The sequence below is a fragment of the Juglans regia genome, chromosome 14, assembly GCF_001411555.2.
Source record: "Juglans regia cultivar Chandler chromosome 14, Walnut 2.0, whole genome shotgun sequence".
Classification (NCBI taxonomy): domain Eukaryota; kingdom Viridiplantae; phylum Streptophyta; class Magnoliopsida; order Fagales; family Juglandaceae; genus Juglans; species Juglans regia.
Window position 1 is genome coordinate 7788175 of NC_049914.1, and position 21199 is coordinate 7809373.

Genomic DNA, 21199 nt, shown 5'->3' on the forward strand with positions numbered 1-21199 from the left:
GGGGGCTCCCATTGAGCTTAACATGTACTTTTTTATGTGTAATTTTTTAATTTATTTTTTATATAGATTTTTTTTACAGTTATAAATATTTTTAAAAAATAAAATAAATTTAAAATATCATTAAAAAACACTTACTTAATCAGAAAGTAAAAAAAAAAATCATTAAAAAACACTTCCTTAATCAGAAAGTAAAAAACAAATCATTAAAAAATACTTCCTTAATCAGAAAGTAAAAAAAAAAAAACATTTCCTTAATCAAAAAGTAAAATATAAATCATTAAATATTAATTTTTATTCTACTTCATAATTAAGAAAATATTTTTAAATAATATTATAATTTTTATTTTATTTTTTAAAATATTTAAAATTATTAAAAATATCTATATAAAAATAAATTTAAAAAATATATATAAAAAAATGCTACAGGTTCCAGCGGGAGCTCCCAGCGGGGCATGTAGCATTTTCCAACATTATTATTGAACTTTTGTTCATCTCGATAAGAGTGTTCTCGAAAGGAGTGTCTCTGCTGAAGTAAAAGAAGAGCGTTCCAATCTTCTCCGTCTCATATACGAGTTCAGCCTCTCTAGTCTCAGTGCAATCCCTGCCTCAGACACAGTCATCGCAAACAACTCCTGCATAATGAAACTCGCACCCTTTTTCAATTGAGTTGGTTAGGTTTTTTTATTCATTAGGCCTGGATTTTATCATTGACGATGAATGATTGTTTAGATTATCTTTAGAATGCCTTTTAAGTTTCAATTACTACCCTTTGTCTGCAATTCAAAGATCACTTTAAAAAAGCAAATATTTAATGTGATCATTAAAATATTTTTTGGTAGTTAATAGCATTGATGAGGATTACGGTTTTGTCTGATTGTCTGGATCAAGTGTTTTTTTTTTTTTTAATTCAAAAAGGGTCAAAAAAATTATGTAGCTAGACTTATATTTAGGGTTGGAATCTACGTACTGTGTCTATTTATTTATTTTAATTGGAATGAACATTTTGAGATACAAAAATTATAAAAAAAATAGTATTACTATATTCATAAAGGAATTATATAAAAGTAATCTTATAAATTGACGTAATTTTATCTGATTTGTTAGATATACTTTATAATAAAAATAATTTTATGATTTGACGAATTATATCAAATCGCATCAATTTGTGAGATTATTTTTATATAATCTTTTTATGACTAGAATATTTCTCTAAAAAAAAATGTTATATATATATATATATATATGTAGCAGGGAAGTTTTGCTGCAAGGGAAGAGATGATTCGTAATTATGGTTTAAATTGGACTCAATATTCAAGTAGAGTAGACCTTGAATTAGAGAGAAAGAAAAGCTGAGTAATTATGGCTTAAATTAGAAAGAAAGAAAAGCAATCCAGTTCGTAACTTTTTACATTGATTGCATCTGACTCCTTTCGATACATGAAGGAAATTAAGAGGAGGGAAAAATAAGCAAAAGGGAAGAAAATTCTCAGATATTTTTCCTCAAGGATGACAAGTAAAAGACAAGCCCTGCAGTCTGCACTAAAAAAGAAAGAAATACAATTAAAAACAAGAAAAGGAAGAAGGAACTAGGAAGTTAAGGAGGGAGAAAATGACGTTTAACTAGAGTTTCATCTCTCAAATACAATGAAAAAGGAAAAAAAACAAACAAAAAGAAAAAGAAAAAGGAAACAGCTTGTCGACATTATTCTTCGGTGCCCCAAAAACTGTAGTTTTCCAGAGTTTCCTTTTCACCAACACTGCTCTAAAACTGACATACTTAACATATAGATAGTAAAGATAGCGGGGAGATAGAGACTTTGATATTTGATAAAAGGAAGCAAACAAACACCACACCACCTACTGCAATGGTCCAACCGCACCATCTGAGTCCCCAACGCCACCTTCCTCCTCTGGCTCTCTCTGTCTCTACTTCTTAGTTTCCCGAATGCGTTACACTCTTTAAAGAATCCGAATCCCCCACTTTGTAAGTTTTTTCACCCCCTCTCTCACAAATCCATGATATTTCTCCTTCCAAAATGGCAACTTTAGAGGGACACCATGTCGACGCAGGCAGTGAAAGTCGCTGCCATTATCGCCATTCTGCTACAGGGAGCAGTGGCATGTCACTCTCCGGCGACTCCGATGATCAGTCCTGGCACTCGCCGTTAGAGATTGAAGGGGTGTCGGAATCTCAGAGGGATTCTTCTGAATCTGATTGTTTGTGTGAGAAGGACTTGGAGAGTGGGGTTCTGGAGGTGAAGGTGCATTTGGGTAAAGTGGAGAGAGATTGTAGGATTTGCCATTTGGGTTTGGAGGATGATATAGAGGCTGGGGTGCCAATTGAGTTGGGGTGTGCTTGTAAAGGTGATTTGGGTGCTGCCCACAAGCAATGTGCTGAGACGTGGTTCAAGATCAAGGGAAATGCGTGAGTAAAAGCCTTCACCTTTTCGTCTATAGCTCATGAATTTTTTTTGTTTGTTTCTGTATGTGAGCGTTTATTTTCCTGGATAAATAATTGGTGTGTTTTTTAGAACTTTTGAATATTCATTTGTTGGTTTCAGTTTTTTGTGAGCGGTAGACTGTAGTGTTAAAGATGGATTCATCGGATTCTTTTGTTCACTTTGTGTTCTATATATATAATTTACTAGTGAATGCTATTGATGCTTGTGTATTTCTCTTCCGTTCTCTCTCTGTTCGATTGCTGAGAAAGGAAAGAAAAAGGAAAGACATGAATAATTTAAAATTAATTTTGCTCATTAAGACAATTATATCTCTATGCAACCAAGCCTAATAGAATGTTATTTGGAAATGAAGAAAGCATGAACAGCGTTCATTCATTTTGTTTCTCTTTCCTGTCCTCGTGTTTATGAGCCGCCATAGAACTAAGGGTAAGGGGGACGCTAATATCAAAATTTTAGGTTCAGAATCTTGAATTTTTGTAGAAATAAGGTTTTTTGATTGGTACAACTGGAAGTAAATACACGCCTTGACTCTTCCGAGCCGCCTTGACTTACTGTATATTTTTTTTTTTCAAAATAAGTAATCAAGAAGTTTTATTCATGATAATAGGAAAAGTTCAACTACAGAGGGAGTATATATGAGAAATATCTAGCCATAATTTACAAATCGACGGCTGGAAAGTCTACTGGCCAGGCGCGTGGTGATCGTAGGAGGCCGGTAGACAGTAGATCGGCGTATCTTGGTACTATGGATAGAAAACGACGGAAAAATCGGATGAAAATACTATAGACAACTCCGACGTTGGCTGGACAGGAGGAGGGAGGGAGGAGCCGAAGCTCCAACCCCCCTCTGGGCGGAGGAAATGGAAAGGATGGCTGAAAGTTGGGTCCCGAGAAAAAGACCTCTGGAGAGAGAAAAAGTGGGTGGGATAGGAGTCTTGTTTCTCTTCTTATCACAAGTAAAAACACCTATTGTAATACAAGGACCATTAATAGTTAAATATTACGGATGCTCCCCTAGTTTGACTTTTCCTGTTTTCCTTAAAGAGTACTATACACGTACGCATGTACCTGGCTTCAGCTCATCCAACTGCATTCTGGCTATCTAGCTCAAGTTCTTTTTATATGATTGAAAGAATTTTCAAATAGCTGGAAAAACTTGACATTATGGAGGCTAGGTTCTTGTTTCCACCTCGTGTTCAATTCAAGACTCCATGAGAGGCTTCTCATGGTCACCTTGGTGTGGTTTGCTGGCATAAGCTAGTCAAGAGTATATGCTCCCAAACCGGCTTTTACAATTGTCTACTTGTATAGGGCTTGGCTTTATTCTTTAAAAAGTTGACATGTACTGTTTTCAAATATGCGTATGTGGTTAGCTCTGGCATATAGACGTGTACTTCAATGGATGTGTTAAACTGCCTGCTTTCTTCCAAGTATTGTCATATATATGCTTTTCAATTTTATAAAATGTTTAATGCCGGATAGAATCACCGTCCATTGTGACTAGTTTTTGCTTTAATGAAATATGATATGCAAGTATCTTTGTGAAAATGGGGTCATGGTTATTTTGGCTGTGGTAGAATTTGCATTTCTTTGTAACAATCAACCAATTCCTTAGTTGGGAATAGTATAGTCTACCTGACAGGATTGGGTATTACAAGATTGAAAAAAATCACATTCTACTTGGGAGGTTTTGTCAAAACCAATGATGAGCAGGTTTCTTGCGTCTGCTCTCTCTTTTGTGGATGAAAAAAGAAACCTCTACAGATAAACACAAGCAACCATTTGTTTTTTGGGTGTTTGAAGGATACCCTACTTAGAAGCCATCTCAGCCAGCATTTGCTTTCAGTGTCTGTATATCCTTCCACTACACAAGTGCACCTAGTGTTTGTTTTTGTCAACTCGGTGGAAAGCTATAAATTTAATCATTTGATTTATATTCCACAAATTTTAAAACCATCTACAAGTTTGGCTAAACCAAGGTGTGCTAAGAAGATGGGGGCAGTTGAGAGTATTCATAGTTCCATATAAGTTTTATGGCATGATTATGAATCTATTGACCAAAGCAGAGTTAAGTTTGGTGGTAGTAGATATATTTTATGACATATCTTAGCTATTGTATTGAAGTGTGTAAACCAAGATTAGTGTTGAGAATACCAAGATGGATAATTGTCTGCTGTGTCATTTACAGATGCCGACAGTTGCCAATAGTAATCATGGTAACCTGTAATGGAAGCAAACGTGGTGGTTGTCGACATAACAAGAAACATCCCATTGAATCCCTATTTACACTTTCTTCTGAAGGGGGAGTTTGTTGTAGGAAAGTAAAACGTCCTAGACTCGTGTGGAAACTACTTGGTAAGGAGAATAGTTGACAATACTGACTGATGAGTTGATGAAATATTCCTCAATAACGCAGGAGTCCCATTAACTTATTGTGTGCTGTTATCTTCTAACTCTGATATCATTATATATACTTATACGTATATAGAACAAGTATAATTTGAATGCAAATCAAGTGTCTTATTCATGTTTGTCCATGATTTGGTAAGTTGAATTGAATGTTGATATTAGAGCAACAAATCCAGAGATTGCTAAATCCTTTAAATTTGACCTTGCTTCATGGCTTATATACCTTATATTTTCGTTTCTGCTTCATATGCCTTATTCGTGTTTTCATTCTCTGTACCAATAATGTCTGCCCTCTCATTGCTGATAAATTTTTATTTATATTTTTAACAGAACCTGTGAGATTTGTGGTGCCACTGCACTCAACGTTGCCGGTGAGCAGAGAAACGAAGCAAACAATGCTGCTACTGCTGCAGCCGCCTCCACAGCATTTGCAGCACCCGTGATACTAGTCGAGACTCGGACCATCTGGCATGGCCGCCGCATAATGAATTTCCTATTGGCCTGCATGGTCCTTGGCTTTGTCATTTCTTGGCTTTTTCACTTTAAAATACTAACATGAATTCCTGTATGGATACCGGTCCTCACCTCCGCTCAAGCCTACTTGTCCCCTACTCAGTTAGAATTAGTCTTGAACATGTGTGTGATGTATGATTACAGAAGCTTCTGTGTGCCATTAAATTACACGTCTTGGAATTTTTGAATTATGGATGCAGCAGTCTGGTTCCTTTTATTTAGAGTAATGCTAGGTATAGTCGCTTTTCACAACCTCGAGAATATAGTTGAAACATTAGAACCCCGACAAGGAAAAATGCCAACAAATATAATTTGAATGCAATCAAGTGTCCCGGGAGCAATGAACTTGGGAAACCCTCCACAATATTGTTTCCTATAAAATTACCCTCTTCGATGGATGCTGTGTGGGGAGAAGTTGCCCGTTCAACATGAATAAAATAAAAGAAAATCAAACAATTTAGGCCTACATAACTTATCAAAAGCAGATCCGCCAAATTATCACAAACAGACAAAAAAAGAAGATGAAATTATGAATCATTGAAAACAAATAAAGGCACTAGCCAATTTGGGTCAAATAAGTAAACTTGATGAAGCTTGTCTCTTCAAATCCAAAGATGATCAAATGTGTAATATATCAACGACAGATTGCAAGTCAAAAGGTTCAAGTCTATTTCATTTCCTATCAAACATTCTCTGTACCATTGGTATTCATATCCTCGGGGTTTCTCATTTTGTAATCAGAAACAGCCTTGTCAAAAGTACTTCTCACATGCTGGCACATCATCATCAGATCTTGGCATGCATCTTTCATTACCTCACCCGCTGGAGCACCTGTAAAATTCCATCACAAGAACCCAAAATCACTAAATTTGCATCAAATGCGCTTAGCCACCATAAGTCAACATATACGGACAGCTAGCTTAAACCCTAACTGGGCCAGCAAATATTAGGCAAAGAACATTATGCAAAAACAGCAAATATTAGCACTCATTTTCTGCAGTGTGAAGTTGAAGACAACTTTTTCCTCGAGACTTTTAGAGACAACACTCTATACAGAGCTGGGCCAGATCATAGATTGAAATCCGCATGACAGATAAGCATCCGATTATAATACCTCTAGTGAAGTAACTAAGGAACAGGATCAAGTTTCGGAAAAAAAAAGGTCACAGTAACAGCAAAAGAAATCAGTAACTGGCTGTGTCTATCTATTGTTATTACAAAACACTATATTAAACATGAGGGATCAGCTCAAGTCCAAGACATTTTGAAGCATATTTGCTAGATAACAATCATCAAGATACCCGATATGTTGCCAGAGAAAGCACGCATATCTTACCGGTTGTCTGGACTCTGATATTAACTCGATTTTCTGAAGGATGAGGAATGCTATACCCGCTGAATGAAACCCTTGGACTGCACAATGGCATTATGACTTGCTTAGATAAAAATACTAATTAAAACATAGAATCCACAAACACCAGTTTTTTTTTTATAAGTATAATCCACAAACACCAGATTTAAAAACATCAAAAGGAATATTCAACTGCTGGCTTCATCTCCGACTCAAAGCAGAGTTTCTGATTGTTCTGCAGCTAGTTATTATCAATCTACCTCCTCTGTTATGCCATTAAACAAGCCGTAACAAGACTTATAGCTCCATGTGAAACCTCATCCTAATCTGCATGACATGTTTATATACTAAGCCTAAAAGGTTTGCATACTGTACGGCAATATTTGGGAGCATATAGAAGAAACTTCATCATTAGCTCAAGGTTTAGCTAAGAATTTCATCCTTTGTCGGCTAATTTTCATGAAAATATGACTCAAACTCAATAGCCGATAGTAAAGCTACATAGAGCAGAGTCGTTGAACAAACAAAAAAAATTGATAAGCACTGACTCTTGGTTCAAGGTGAATCTGATGGCATTCGCGAGCGTGTGATCCTCATCAGCCAAAGAAAACGTTGATTTGGTGTTGTCCGAGAAGGACCCATGCTCCATCTTCCCCAAAAAACTCCTCAAAAACCACTATAAACCCACGAAGATACCACAGAAGAAGAAGAAGTTTCCATCAATAATAAAACCAGAAATGATTCTCTCATCTATAAGACAAAAAAAGAAGTCTCTTACCACTCTATCACTGAGCGATTCCCTCTACGCAGATAGTTCGCCAGCAAAACCGTCGAAGCCAAACAAGGTCGAAGGGAGAAACAGTTGTCTTAGGTATATATACGCTCACACCCAAAACATAACGAGTTTACGATTTTATCCACATCCCGAATTTCTTTTAACTTTCTTGGCCAGGTGGCGGATCTTGATTGGCTTGTTTTTCATCTTTACTAAAAGACCGCTAAATTACCAACGCTTTTTCGTTTGGCATAGTGTATGTGACTCACACCGTAGACTCACTTCTAAAACCCTAAGGGCCTAACTGGGATATACTCCATCAAACTCGGACCCGCATACATAAATCTAGGGTTTTTCATTTTTCGGGTTCTCCTCGCATCGAATCCCTGAAACCTTAAACAGAGAGATTCGTATCAGGAGAACCGTGGTTACCATCTCACGGAGTAAGATTATCTGAACCCTCGAAGCTTTCGGTCTAAAAAAGCTTATCCTTGGCAAGGAATTGAGGTTTTATGGTTAAAAAAGCTTATGCGACTCTCTTTGGTGTTTCAGGGTCCAATGGCCGCAAACAATAATCCGCCGTCATCTTTGGAGAAAGAACAGGTTGGTACCTTTTGTTTTCATTATTTTTTATTCTAAGATCTTAAGCTGCGGAATATAGTTTTAGAAGCTAGTTTGATTTTTTTTTGGTTTTCCGAGCGTAGCATTTTTATCTTCTCTCTGAAGTGAACGCTTCAAATTTTTGTGTATTTGGGATTCTTTGTTATAATCCTGAGGGTTAAAGTCTTAACCAAATTATTATCCAATAGTTTTAGGACTTTTGGATCAATGGTTGGATCATTAACATTCTTGTGTAGTGTTGGATGTGCCAATTTGGTCGTAATTACCCTAGTCAATGATTGCGAACCTTGGAGTTGATTATTTTATCTCTGTCATCTGCTTTGTGTCTTGGGTGTTGATCTATGTCAATTTAGTAATGGTTGAACGTTCTGTTGCGTTTTGAATTTTTTCCGGGAAGATTATGAATGTTACTTGTGGTAATTGTGCAGATCTTTGGAATGGCAGAAAAGGAGATGGAGTATAGGGTCGAGTTGTTCAACAAGTAGGTTTTCTGCCTTGTATGTTAAACATCTTTTTCAATTTCACAAACGTCTATACAAGAAATGTTGTCTATCTCATAAGAGGGTTTCCTAAAATTTGATATCATGTTTGTTTGACTAACTTTTGACAATTCTTGTTTGATAAGCACTGAATAAGTTTATGAGCTTCTGCACAAGACACTGTATATAGCTGTTTTTTTTTTTTGGTTTTTTGTTCTCTTAGACTATGGTCCATTTTATTAGTACAAGAAGATGTTCTGTCTTTATTGAATGTCAGTGTGATCCCAAAAAGAAAAAAAGAAAACTTTTACTGGTCATTGCCTTTATGCTTTGTCCCAATTTCAGGCCATGTGATCAGTTCATATGTACTCTTCCTGGATCAAGAAAATAGATTTATTTCCTGAGTTCAGTAAAGACAAGGACAAACATTTTTATAAAGTTCAATGGATTGAAAAACACTTTAATTAGGTTTAGGTGGGATAAGTACTCCTTTGTTAGTTGCATGATAGTTTGACTTTGCCCAAGGTTCAGTCTATCTGCAGATTTCTTTTCAGTTGTAGAAGAGTATAATCTAACTATTGTTTTTCATTGTGAGCGCATGTATCATGGATTTGAATTGCTGGATTTAGAACTGGAATTACAGTGATGTAGTTGAGGATCTCATTTGCTGATCTGTATTTGAAAAAAGTCTTGGCATTGATTATGAGTTCCATTCTTGATGAAGTATTTCTTGAGGTTAACCTACTGCCTCTTTTCTCATTTCAATTATGTCAGGCTTACGCATACATGTTTTAATAAGTGCGTCGAGAAAAGGTACAATAATTTTTGTTCATTTATTTACTAATATTTGTGCAAGCCTTTCTAAGTAGCTTTTGATTTCTCCTTTGTTCGGATAATATTTTTGACTTCCTTCAAAGCTCAGTTCAATTTTTCCTAAATAAATTGTTCTAGAAACTACTCATTATTCTTGCACAGAAAGAAAAATCCTATCCAATGGGGCAATGCCAATATGTATTCTTTCATTTTTCAGATACAAGGAGTCTGAACTAAATATGGGCGAAAATAGTTGCATTGATCGCTGTGTTTCAAAATATTGGCATGTAAGTTGTTGACATATTCAGGCATGGTTTACACTCTACAAGGATTCCTGAAATATGATATTGTGATTCTTTTATCCTCATTTTCTATTAAGCATGTGAACTTTTTCTTGTGATCAATTTTCTTGACTTATTTACCCTTCTAGGGAGTTGAAATTTCTCATATTCATATTTTTCTACTGGCCTTTGTTTCCAATAAAAATTAAATATGGTTAACTGACACTTCTGGTTGAAATGTGAGTTCTAATTTATGCTTACCTACACGCAAAAGGAATGTCGTTCTAGTTGAGGCTTCCTTTGTTAGCTACTTTTGTTTTTCTCTTTTTATTTTTTATGTTTTAGTTCCTATGTTATACTGTGGCATATTTGGAGAGAAAGGAATGACTGGACCTTTGAAGATTTGTGAAGTTAGTGGTGGATATAAATGCCTTTTTCTTCAAAACCCTCTTCTTTTTGTTTTCTCTGTTTAGGGTTATCTCATCTACAGTTCCTACATACTTGGGTAGCATCCTTTAAGTTTTAATAACATCTTCATGCTGCTTCATAGGTTTGTAGACTTCTAGCCACTCACAAATATCCTTGTACACCGAGCAATGCAGATGTTTTTAGTTGCATTTAGGACTCTAATATATTTATGGAAATATTTGGGTTTGGATTTAGCTGAAAAAGTTTCACTATCTCCACCGGGTGATTTATTCCTTTCCTCTACCCTTTCTTTGACCTTCGTTGTCTTGGCAGTTGTTGGATTTTCTTTACCATGTTTATAGCTTAAGTTTAATTCTAGATCATCCTTTACTTCCATGCTTCTTTCAAATATCGTGATAGCGCATGCATGCAAGTTGTCCAACTTAGATGACAATCATATTTGTTGACAATATCCTGTGCACCATGCCATAACCTGGACAGTGTCCCAATTCACTGGTTATCTTCTTGTTAACAACTTTTTTTGACACTGTATGTGTGAAACCCCGCAATATGGTAGTAAATGAGATCCCATAGTACTTGAGAGTGAGAAGCTTTTGATCTTTATAATGATTCCAATAGACTCCAATTATACCCTTGGCTAATCATTTTGGGGTATGAGCCCGGATGTGGCTTCGGCCTTCCATGGGGTGTAACAAATGGTATCAAAGCATTTCAACCGAAAGTGTGGGACTTGAGTAGTGCCACCTATGATGAAATGGCCCGATAAGGACGTTACGAATTTAAGGAGGAGAGATTGTGATACTCCGTAGTATAGGTGGTGAATGGGATCTCATATTGCTTAAGAGGATGAAGTTTTTACCCTTTTTGTAATGATTTTAAATTTCTAAGGGGTTCCAATTGTACCATTGGCTAGTTTTTTGGAGTATGGACTTAGATATGGCATGGACCTTTCTTGGGGCTTTATAGTATGAGGCCTGCAACCTTATTTTGCTTTTAGGAAGACCTAATGTAACACCCCCTTCCCGTAGGATAGAGATATTACCAACATTTAAAACATAATGCCCGGTAAAGAGATTCATATCCTGAATTACCTCATTTATTGAAATTCATCAAAACGCGAAACTGAATTGAACATGATTGTTTTTGGAAACTGAACGAAATATAAAGAAACATAAACTAATCCTATGCATGACATAAAAGAAATCTAACTCTGGTGATAAAATCACTTATTCATTCCTAAGTCTTGGTACTAGATCTATTCCTGGCCATCCAGCTCTTCATCATCATAGACATGATCTGCGAGAATCAGACATGAAAGAAAACAAGAAACACACAAACATAATGAATTGAATACTCAGTAAGTAGTACATCGTATCGTAAAATATAGTCCTTGCCTAACATACAATTCATTTCTAGGATACCCTTCAGAACGCACATACAACTTCATGAATTACAATCAAAATACGTAACATGATCTTCTGAAAGACTTTACATACATATATCATTACAGATTTACATGGCACACATTTTCATTATTAACATAAGCGGAAGCATATATAAACAAAATTATGTCATTGTGAATGCATAACATTTTGGTTATCTTGTATTAACATGAAGTGAAGCACGCTTGTGTCCGTGTTTCCACTTATCTGGCATGACATGGAGTGAAACACGCTTGAGTCCGTGTTTCACTTAACTTGCATAACATGGAGTGAAACACGCTTGAGTCTGTGTTCCTCTTAACTTGCATAACATGGAGTGAAACACGCTTGAGTCCGTGTTCCACTTAACTTGCATAACATGGAGTGAAACACGCTTGAGTCCGTGTTTCACTAAACTTGCATATCATAAAATGAAACACCCTTGAGTCCGCGTTTCATTTAACTTGTGGTTAACCACGCTTGAGTCCGTGGTACCGTTACATTTCTTATCTTTCTTAATGCATGAGATTTGATTAGGCTTCATGAACATCTCTAACATGGCATAATCTTGTACATGGTAATATGACATGGCATGGCATATTCTCGTACATGACATATTCTTGTATGATTTAACATGGCATATCTTTGTACATGGCATATTCTTGTCTGATTTAGCATGGCATAGTATATCGTGATATTACATAACATGCTATGAATGTTTTATGACGTTCCAAGGCATACATGATCCAGGTACTACTTGAACATGGCATACATGGTTTAAGTATTACACAAACATGGCATATATAACCTAAGCATTTCATGAACATGGCTTGCGTAATCTGACTATTACATGGCATACTTGACTTTGAACTACTACTTTAACATTTCATGACTTTCATGTGAATTTAGTAACATTAAATCAACCAACAATAAATTCATTCACTCAAGCATAATCTCATATTTCATCAAGATCGAAAAGTAAACTAACCTTGACTTGCCTCTTAGTGTAGCGTAGTTAACAATCATAAGCACATCACCGTTTTATACATAATAATAATATTCACCATACGCATTTATTAATATGATCATACTATTTACCTCTTAGCGCTGCTTCCTGATTTCCAACTTGTAGCGCGTTACCTATACAAGGTACTAATCGTCACTAACTTTTCAAAAAAAGAACGTGTCATAGCATTCTAAATACTTAAAATCATATATCATAATATTATTCAAAACTCATAACATGTTCCTTAACTTCTATTTAAATTATAACTTAATAATTTTATAAAATCTTAATTAAAAGTCAATTGGAATATTAACTAAATAATAGACTCAAAAGATACTTACAAAATATACTTTAAAATTTATGCTTTAAAATCCTTTAAATACTTATCTATAAAAATAAGCATATGACTAATATATTTATTCAATTAAAAGCTCCGGCCTACATAATAATCAGCCCAATTTAAACCTTAGGCTCGCATGAAAACAACCCACTTAACCCAAAACTATAGTTTCTGAAATAACTCAAGTCCAACCAGATTTATAAACCAGTCAAGATACAACTAAGTCCAGTCCCAATAAAACTCAGCCTAGTAGAAAGGGTACTTTGGGAAAAACTAAAGCAAAAGGATTAAAAAGGAAACAGGCTTACGGGAGAGAGAGCTGCACGATGCTCACCGAGGGAGAGCAGTGTGCGACGGCGGCTCTGGGGCTGGGAGTGACCGGCAACGTGACTGGGGGGATCCCTATGGTGGTGCGACACCGAGAGAGGGAGAGAGAGAGAACAAGTGAGAGTTTAGAGAGAGATGGGTTTGAAACTCAAATAACCGAAATGGAGGAAGGTGGCGCGCGGCAGCAGGGGCTTACCTGAGGGGGTGGGTTCAACGGGGTTGAGATGGCCGGCGTTTTCTGGCGCCGAGGGTAGGGCTCCGACGTCCGAGGGTGGTCGGTGATGACTGGGCAGCAAAGGCTCAAGCGGAAAAAAGTAAGTTGTTTCTCTGGTATTTTGAGGTGAGCAACACAGAGGTTTAGTGAGTTTCTTATAGGCGACGGGAGTAGACGACGTGAACTCTTAGGAGATTGGCTGAAATTTGAAATTGCCTAAACTTTAGGAACCGACTCTTTCGTGGATACAGTTTCTGAGAGGGTTTGAATTGGAGTTGATCACATACTCTGGAAACCGAAACTAGCACGGGGACTAAGTGGATAGAATATTTGAAGTTTTAAAAGGAAATGAATCACTAAAACGATCTGTTTGTTATCACAAAAATATAAAATAAAAAATAAATATAAAGAAAATAAAATACCAATAAATAAATAAATATAATACTAGTTTTAAATCCTAAATTTAGACCCGTATGTTACACCTAAATACTTGTAGCTATCTGATCTTCAGAAACATCAGTATTTGAGTCATGAGCTGCTTGTTGGTTCCGTTTTTCCTTGTAATGTAGCTTATGGAATTCATACCTCTCACTTATGTTGTATGGAGATGGCTAGTAGATAAAAGAAAGATCTTTTCTGTATTTTCCAGGTGACTAATCTAATTGGCCAACTGCTCGGTTCTGGTCGTCCTCCTATGTGAAACAGAGGCAGCTCCCATTTTAAAGCTGTTCTACATTAGTTAGATGCTATGCTGGCTGCCTGCCAAAGAAGGTGGAGACTAGAATTATTTACTTTTTTTTTTTTTTTTTTGTCTTTTTTGTACCTAACTTTATGAGGTGATTTCCATTTTATTGTTTGAAAGGGGGGAAATTAGCATATCATTGTGAATTTATGCTGGCCCTAGCTCAAGTCTGAAAAAGTGTTTGCTCTTCATCAATGAGAAATCATTCTTTGCCAGTTCAAATCTGGTTCTTGGCACATGGTTAGTTTGTACGAGTATCCTTGTTACACATAAATGGATATTAGTCAACATACAAATGCATTTATAGCATCTATCATAATACATAGTGATCTAGGTGTTTGAGGATATATATTTTACTCTATAGAGTACATGATTAAAAAGCCGTCATTGTTTTGTGATTCTATTATTACATCTCGAATTCTTTTGACTGCTGCTTGTATGTTGGGTTTCAAGAAGAAATTGTCCCTGTCCTCCCCTGGGGCTTACGAATGTGTTATATCCACCATGCTTGCCACCCTGCCAACTAAGGTTGTTTTTCATTCTATTATCAGCTTATGGGAAAGAGACGTGTAATTTGCAATTCCTACAGGCGTGAACCTTAATTAGTTGTTATAAAGCCCATAGGCCATGACTAGCTACGTTTGTGTAATGAGATGATCTGTGAATAGTAATAAAAAAGTAATGATAAAATATTAAATAGTAATGAATAGTGATAAAAAGTAGTAAAAAGTAATAATAAAATATTGAATAATAGTGGATCACTACCCGAACACAGCCTATTGTACCTCGTAGGACTACTTTTTCAAGGGTTACAGTTCAATGGTTGAACTGCTGGAATTGAGTCATGCAAGGTGAGCGAGTCGATGAAATTTCAATACCTTGCAACAATCGTTGGTAAACGGGTTTTGACTCGAACTTAATTGTAGTTCAATATTTTTCGAGAGATGCAAAGGATATACATTCTGCAATGTATAGTCCATGTAGTGAGCAGCAGATTATGGTGGCACAGATGATTTATGAGATTCCTTTTGTTTATTTTACAATTATTTTTATTTTTATTTTTCCTACAGTGCCACATAATACTGATGGCAGTAAAATTAGAAAGGGAAAAGGGAAAAGTAAACTTTGCACTCTCAAACCATAAGAGATTTTAGGGGATGTTTCGGAGAATGAAATTATATGAAAATTTTATGAATAATAGTAAGATAATTTGTGAATAGTAATGCAATAATTTATAATTTTATGGGATTTTAAATATTTTTAGACATCCTTAATCATTAAAAACAAATAAAAAAATAAAAATTCACGGCATATTTAAGAATCATTCTGTCATTTACATTAGAAATATGGAACATGTTCTCATGTCCTGACCGTCAGAATCGGATGGAATCCCAAGGACAGATTTTCCCAACTGCAAACTCAACTTTAACTGAGAAACGTAGAAGCAACCTATTCTAGCTTGTATTGAGGTGTAGTACTCAATTGAATACATCTTGTCTACTTGGACTATGACTATTTATTTGGAATAAAATTTTCTCATTCATTATTATATTAAAAAAAAAAACTGAGGAACTTAGAAGCAACTTAAGATTGAGATAATTAAAATTATAGATCGATGTCAAGACATAAACATGAACCAGCAAACACACCTCAGGTGCTGCGGGGACTCATGCCATAAGAAAAATACACATGGATAGATACATGAAGTACTTTACTTTTGTTTTTTCCTTCCTTTTTTTTTTTTTTTTTGGCTAATGAAAGAAGAAAATTGCTATACACTTTCAGTTTGTATGTTTTTTAGCTTCCAAGGATGAGCCATCTTTGAGACTTTCATGTGCATCATTGTCCATCCCAAGGCTGAAGAGGGCAGCTGCTTGAAGATAGAGGGCAGTAGGCCAATCAGGATGTATTACCTGAGCTTGCATTGCGTCTCCAAGAGCTTCTTGTGGCATGTCACTCATCAAGTAACACAAGCTGCGTCTGGCAAGCACAGTCGGCGATATCATGGTCCCACCTTCGATGAACTGCACAGCCAAGCAAGGAAGGAGATTTGAGTGTTTAGAGCACAAACTGGAGCATCTCTCCATTCTATCATACAAATGATAAGATTATAAAGGTTCAAATTTGAACTATTGACCAGTTGACTTCTTAGCTGAAGAGGCTATTATTTCATTTAAACGTTTTGTCATGGTTAAGACAGCATACATCAATTTCATTTTTTGTCAAGAAAAGAACTGTTATCTTTTCCAACTTATGGTTCACTTCTTAAGCCTATAATCCACCAATTTGAAAGTAACAACTGCTTCACATTTACAAGGAATAAAGATGTTGCATGGATGTGCCCTTGGTTTAGTATTTTATTATTTAAGATGTGTAAGTTTGAAGATATGCATGCCACTGTCACGGAACTGTAACAATGTGTCAGCATTCCAAAACTACCGTGCATTTCAGTTCGCATGTTGCTTTTGAAGGTCAATTTAGCTGGAAGATTCTGCAGTGCTATCAAATGACTTACTTGTGTATAACAATCAATGGCGGTAGCAAGGTCCTTAGATCGAAAAGAGATATCACCACGCTTCTTAGAATTCAGTGTTTCCTGGATTTGATTTGTCCACATCTGGAAGGAAAGCTGCAAGGCAAAAGGAAATCCATGGGACTGAGCTACAGCACATTTGTACGTGTGGAATCAGATTCTAGTTTGCAAAGAACAGATACTAATGCAAGAAATGACCGCATATTATAGAAAATTACTAGCTTGTATGATGAAATTGTCCTCATCTTTAGCAGGCATTTTTCCTCTAGGTCTTTCAAACAATATTATAAAAACTCAACCAAAAAGTTGGTCATCTGAATGGTTGTATATTGGAAAAGATTATATGCCATTGCAAATCCCTGGGTACTCTATTAATTAATATCAGTTTTTAGCAGTAGCACCATGACTTATGTGGAAGATCCCGAGCAAAGAAAGTAACTATTAGGGCACATGACCTGACAGCTGAATCAAAGATCTTTCTACTTCATGGTTCTTGATAAGAACAATAAGAACAATAAGAGCCATAAAAAGCTATATCTCATAAAATCTGGAAAAATTGACAGCACATGCAATAGATCCAATTAAATTTTAGCATTCGAAGGTTTATGTCTAAACTTGATTATCTAATAAGTATCACATAGAAATGTTTATAATTTAGGATTGGAGACCACTGACCTCATTTGCAACTCCCTCATCATCCTTATATCCAACCTTTTCCAGTATTTCGTGTATTGCAGTAAGATCCCTTCTTGAGCAAGCTTCACCCAGAGGTGTTAATGGCACTGTTTCTTTTGGGGATGACATTCCATGTTGTATGCCCATCAACACATAGGAAGGGGCCTACAAGATGCCACCATATGTGATGATACAATACCCTGAAGGTATTACTTAATGCCAGAATTATAGATGGTAGCCAGCTAACTAAACTTTCAAGATTATCAGAGTAAAGTTGCATACTTTTGTTGGATACACACAGGTCCATACTAGTTATAACAAAGATACCTACTAAAAAAAACTAGTTGTAACAAAGGTATACCGGATTCCTCCCACACAAGTCAGGGCTAATAATAAACCTGGGCTCCAATCCTTTTTTTTTTTTCTTTTAAAAAAAAAAAAAAAACCAGAATAATGTTACATATTCTGCAGGAAAATATAAGTTAATTTCCAGATGCCAAAATCATGGTATTAAATATAAAGTCAATATTTTCAATTTATATCACTTAATCAGGTCCATTTATGTAGAAAGAAGTTGAGCATACCTCTGTTTCTTTCTGAAGAGGAGCAAGAGCAATCACAAGAGACTTAGCATTTGGCCTCTCACGAGGCTCATACTGTAAACAACGTGAAGCTAATCGAACTAATTCAGTTCCATCATCGTTCGAGAAATGACCCTCCAAACATGAGTCCATCAGCATCAGAAAATTTTTCCCACGTATCAGGTCAAGCGCCTGTAAATAAAATAAGTATTAAACTCAAAGCTTATAAATTTATGATTAACTACCATTGGGACAATAATTCAGCTAAAAAGCAATAATTGGCAACTACTTAGAAACAATGAATAAAAATTCAAAGATGGACAAAACTGAATAAAAGGAAGTGAATGTATACATGACTTGGGGGGATGTGTTTGCCACTGAGGAGATCAAGCAATAGGGTGCCAAAACTGTAAACTACACTTTCAGCTGTCACCCTTCCTGCAAATGGAAACATCAAGTCAACTCGGTAAAAGAAACATGCAAGGAACTGACGTGTTCAAAATCATAAAACCTGTACCACAATCATTGTACAACCGTAGATACTCTTTAAGGGTTTGTTAGGAAAACATAACTCATCTTATCTCATCTTAAAATTTCTCATAATTTTCTTCCTAGACATTATTCAAACACAAACATTTTTTAATTTTAAATCTTCAACTTTTTCATTTAATCATTACTTAATCATTACAGCTTTTCCAAACAAAACACAAAAAACAATTCAATTTTTCAAATCCCAAAACAATAATATTAAAAAATAATACTCTTAACAATGTTTTAACTTTATAATATTTTTTATTCAACTTTTTCTCTTATCTTCTAAAATCCAATAAAATCTTAACTCAAACTATTTCACTACTATTAACAAACTATTTAGCTACTATTCATAAAATTCTATCTCATCTCATTCCCCAAGCATCCCCTAAGCCTTAAAATCAAATATTGTTTCTGTTAACCACAGCCATTACCTGTTCTCAAGTATTCTGGAGGGGTGAAGGCCAAGTTTGTACTATAGCTGTTGCCATCTCGACTATTCTTCATAAGGCCAAAGCAGGAGAGCCTGGGATTACCATCCTGTCAAGTATGGAAGCATTCATTGTAAGGAGTGTATTACAAAAATCTGGAAACTCTTGAAAAAGAGCAAGGAGTTTGAGGAATGCAATAGCAAAAGCACCTTATCAAACAAAACTCTGTAAGCATTAAGGTCATGGTACAATGCCCTGCCTTTACTGCTGCAATAATCCAAAGCTTGTGCCAAATACAGAGCCACTCTCAGCCTCATTGCCCATTTCATGGGTTGGGTCTCCCCTACAACATATCGCACGAATACAAATTAGAGCGAAGATAGATTTTGACTAGGTGAAGTGAAAGCACACACTTTATCAGTTATTTCTTAGCCCATAAAACTCCACAAAATTGATACAATACGCTGGAAAGAATGCAAGAGCAGTTCACATTCTTTCTTCCAGCCCGTTTGATTCCACAAAAAATTCAGGGGAAGTTTATATATATTTTGAGTCTAAACTTCCGATTAGCATTTACCAGGAAAGCCAAAATTCCAAATTATATGTTCGTCACCAGTTCCTTGCCAACAAACCAGACCGTGGAGAAAACCCATCCAGATTAAACGTATTCAAATGTAGAATTGCAACCAGCTCAAATTAAAGAAATAACCCAAGATATAAACATAGTGTCCAACAAAACAAAGCAGCGAGGATACTTACAATGAAAAAGATGTCTAGAAAGAGTCTCGTTAGGCATGAACTCGGCAACCAGCAACCTCTCCTCCGCTTCACAGCAACATCCTATTAAATTCGCCAGCCGCTCGTTCCTCAGCTGACCCACCGCCCTTGCTTCCTCCTAAGATCCCGATCAAACTCGTATAAACATAAAAATGCAAGAACTTAAGTAAGAGAACGAACTTGAGTTAAGAGAACGGACTAGGAATTGGCGAGTATCGGGCCAGGCCGACTTGTTGAAGCGCTTAACAGCGATCCAGCGATCGTCTGCGAGCTTTCCTCTATACACAACATTGGGAGCTTTCTCTCCGTGCTCCGAGACAATGTTCTCCGAAGAGAATGCCCCAGTAGCAACCCTGAGTTGATCCAAGCTAAACTCGCTGAACCCAGGCAACGAGTCCTCGTTCCTGCTCCCATTCTCTGCATCGACAGCGCCAAAAATCAGGCCCTAAAACTCATGGAAATCCAGATGAGCAACCGTATTTTCTCTGGAAATCCAGAAAGAAAGAAAATCTTACCGATATCGGATGAGTCGTTGAGATTGGTATTCGACGGCCAAAAGCAGAGCGACAACTTGGAGCAACGAGCTCCCATTACAAATCCTGGACAGAGAAAAAGCTAAAAATATATATACCTCCCTGTAAAAAGCTCCCTTTTCTCTTTATATCACTTTCTTTGGGGTACTGTAGGCGTTTGGACCAGAGATGAGGCAACAGAAGGACACCGAGCTAGAGATATGAATAAAAAAGCGAGAGAAAAGGAGAGCGAGAGAGACAGTAGCATTCGTTTGGTTGTTTGGGCAGCAAGAAAGTGAGAGAGAGAAGCGAGAAAGAAAAAAATGAAACTTTGTTGGATTCAGAGATGTCTCTCTCACTCTGTTGTTCTGAGTCCGCACCTCATCATTCCCTCCCGGTGTTCTGCTTTTCCCTCTTCACAATTTTTATTCCTTCTCCATTTTTCCGTTTCCAGAAAGCTGAACTGATCCCAGTCCCACTCCTCACCATGCGCTTGACAGTCACTCCGCCAATGAAGATCAGACGCGTCTGCAAATCTTGTCGTTGGAGCAGTTCGCGAGTGTAGTGGGATTTTCATGCTTACTTTTTTCTTTTTTCTTTTTAAATAAAATTTGAGACAAATGCCGCATAAAAAGTAAAAACTATCTTGGAAATATATGTATATATATATAAATATATATATAATTCTTTTATCAGTCACTATTTATTATTTTACATCTTATAAATAACATTATCACACTTTATAAAAAAAAAAAAATGTATTCATCATTATTGTATAATGTGATATTAAATTATAAGTTCGTAAGTGAAATATAATAAATAATTTACAATCATTTAATGATATATTATAAAATAATTAAAAGATAATAAAAATTAAGATAATAAATATTATTATTCATTTATAAAATTTTACTTTTTTTTTAACTGTTATCTTATTATCCTCAATCAACATAACTGGAATGATACGAAAAAATTG

The 21199-nt window shown here is 36.0% G+C and overlaps 4 protein-coding genes across 6 annotated transcripts; 2 read left to right on the forward strand and 2 right to left on the reverse strand.

Moving 5' to 3' along the window:
* Positions 1 to 1687: 1687 nt before the first annotated feature.
* Positions 1688 to 5572, forward strand: LOC108998441. 2 transcript variants are annotated; one of them, XM_018974993.2, is made up of 3 exons: positions 1688 to 2425; positions 4651 to 4817; positions 5202 to 5572. In XM_018974993.2, the coding sequence occupies exons 1-3, from the start codon at positions 2037 to 2039 to the stop codon at positions 5312 to 5314; spliced, it is 669 nt and encodes a 222-aa protein (XP_018830538.1). In that variant the 5' UTR covers positions 1688 to 2036; the 3' UTR covers positions 5315 to 5572. The 2 variants fall into 2 exon arrangements, with proteins under 2 accessions (XP_018830538.1, XP_035541028.1); XM_035685135.1 differs by lacking the exon at positions 4651 to 4817 and having other exon boundaries at positions 1706 to 2425.
* A 284-nt stretch (positions 5573 to 5856) lies between these two features.
* LOC118344484 (DNA-directed RNA polymerases I and III subunit RPAC2-like) lies at positions 5857 to 7606 on the reverse strand. The gene is made up of 4 exons (XM_035685136.1): positions 7514 to 7606; positions 7284 to 7411; positions 6721 to 6797; positions 5857 to 6215 (listed from the first exon to the last, which is right to left on the reverse strand). Exons 2-4 carry the CDS (start codon positions 7382 to 7384, stop codon positions 6067 to 6069), a joined length of 327 nt encoding a protein of 108 aa, XP_035541029.1. The 5' UTR covers positions 7385 to 7411; positions 7514 to 7606; the 3' UTR covers positions 5857 to 6066.
* Positions 7607 to 7810: 204 nt separating this feature from the next.
* Positions 7811 to 14578, forward strand: LOC108998491 (mitochondrial import inner membrane translocase subunit TIM10-like). 2 transcript variants are annotated; one of them, XR_004798288.1, is made up of 7 exons: positions 7811 to 7953; positions 8063 to 8113; positions 8560 to 8612; positions 9385 to 9423; positions 9641 to 9710; positions 14091 to 14212; positions 14304 to 14578. XR_004798288.1 is itself a non-coding variant. In XM_018975048.2 (6 exons), exons 2-6 carry the CDS (start codon positions 8069 to 8071, stop codon positions 14139 to 14141), a joined length of 258 nt encoding a protein of 85 aa, XP_018830593.1. In that variant the 5' UTR covers positions 7811 to 7953; positions 8063 to 8068; the 3' UTR covers positions 14142 to 14578. The 2 variants fall into 2 exon arrangements, 1 of the variants encoding a protein (XP_018830593.1); XM_018975048.2 differs by having other exon boundaries at positions 14091 to 14578.
* Positions 14579 to 15753: 1175 nt separating this feature from the next.
* On the reverse strand, positions 15754 to 20683 carry LOC108998493 (serine/threonine-protein kinase BSK5-like). Its single transcript, XM_018975051.2, has 10 exons — positions 20227 to 20683; positions 19911 to 20128; positions 19694 to 19829; positions 19144 to 19277; positions 18938 to 19043; positions 18325 to 18410; positions 17976 to 18164; positions 17392 to 17556; positions 16699 to 16812; positions 15754 to 16207 (listed from the first exon to the last, which is right to left on the reverse strand). The coding sequence occupies exons 1-10, from the start codon at positions 20300 to 20302 to the stop codon at positions 15965 to 15967; spliced, it is 1467 nt and encodes a 488-aa protein (XP_018830596.1). The 5' UTR covers positions 20303 to 20683; the 3' UTR covers positions 15754 to 15964.
* Positions 20684 to 21199: the final 516 nt, after the last annotated feature.

Excerpts from the sequence above, each read along its gene's own strand:
- LOC108998491 (XM_018975048.2), top strand. The coding sequence starts at position 8,069 with ATGGCCGCAAACAATAATCCGCCGTCATCTTTGGAGAAAGAACAG. Across the intron at positions 8,114-8,559 it reads CATCTTTGGAGAAAGAACAG|ATCTTTGGAATGGCAGAAAA; the intron begins GTTGGTACCTTT and ends GTAATTGTGCAG. Across the intron at positions 8,613-9,384 it reads AGGGTCGAGTTGTTCAACAA|GCTTACGCATACATGTTTTA; the intron begins GTAGGTTTTCTG and ends CAATTATGTCAG.
- LOC108998493 (XM_018975051.2), bottom strand. The coding sequence starts at position 20,302 with ATGGGAGCTCGTTGCTCCAAGTTGTCGCTCTGCTTTTGGCCGTCGAAT. Across the intron at positions 18,411-18,937 it reads TCCAGAATACTTGAGAACAG|GAAGGGTGACAGCTGAAAGT; the intron begins GTAATGGCTGTG and ends TTCCATTTGCAG. Across the intron at positions 16,208-16,698 it reads CCATTGATTGTTATACACAA|TTCATCGAAGGTGGGACCAT; the intron begins GTAAGTCATTTG and ends TTGGCTGTGCAG.
- LOC108998441 (XM_018974993.2), top strand. The coding sequence starts at position 2,037 with ATGGCAACTTTAGAGGGACACCATGTCGACGCAGGCAGTGAAAGTCGC. Across the intron at positions 2,426-4,650 it reads TTCAAGATCAAGGGAAATGC|ATGCCGACAGTTGCCAATAG; the intron begins GTGAGTAAAAGC and ends TGTCATTTACAG. Across the intron at positions 4,818-5,201 it reads ACTCGTGTGGAAACTACTTG|AACCTGTGAGATTTGTGGTG; the intron begins GTAAGGAGAATA and ends TATTTTTAACAG.
- LOC118344484 (XM_035685136.1), bottom strand. The coding sequence starts at position 7,384 with ATGGAGCATGGGTCCTTCTCGGACAACACCAAATCAACGTTTTCTTTG. Across the intron at positions 6,798-7,283 it reads AGATTCACCTTGAACCAAGA|TCCAAGGGTTTCATTCAGCG; the intron begins GTCAGTGCTTAT and ends GCCATTGTGCAG. Across the intron at positions 6,216-6,720 it reads TATCAGAGTCCAGACAACCG|GTGCTCCAGCGGGTGAGGTA; the intron begins GTAAGATATGCG and ends GGAATTTTACAG.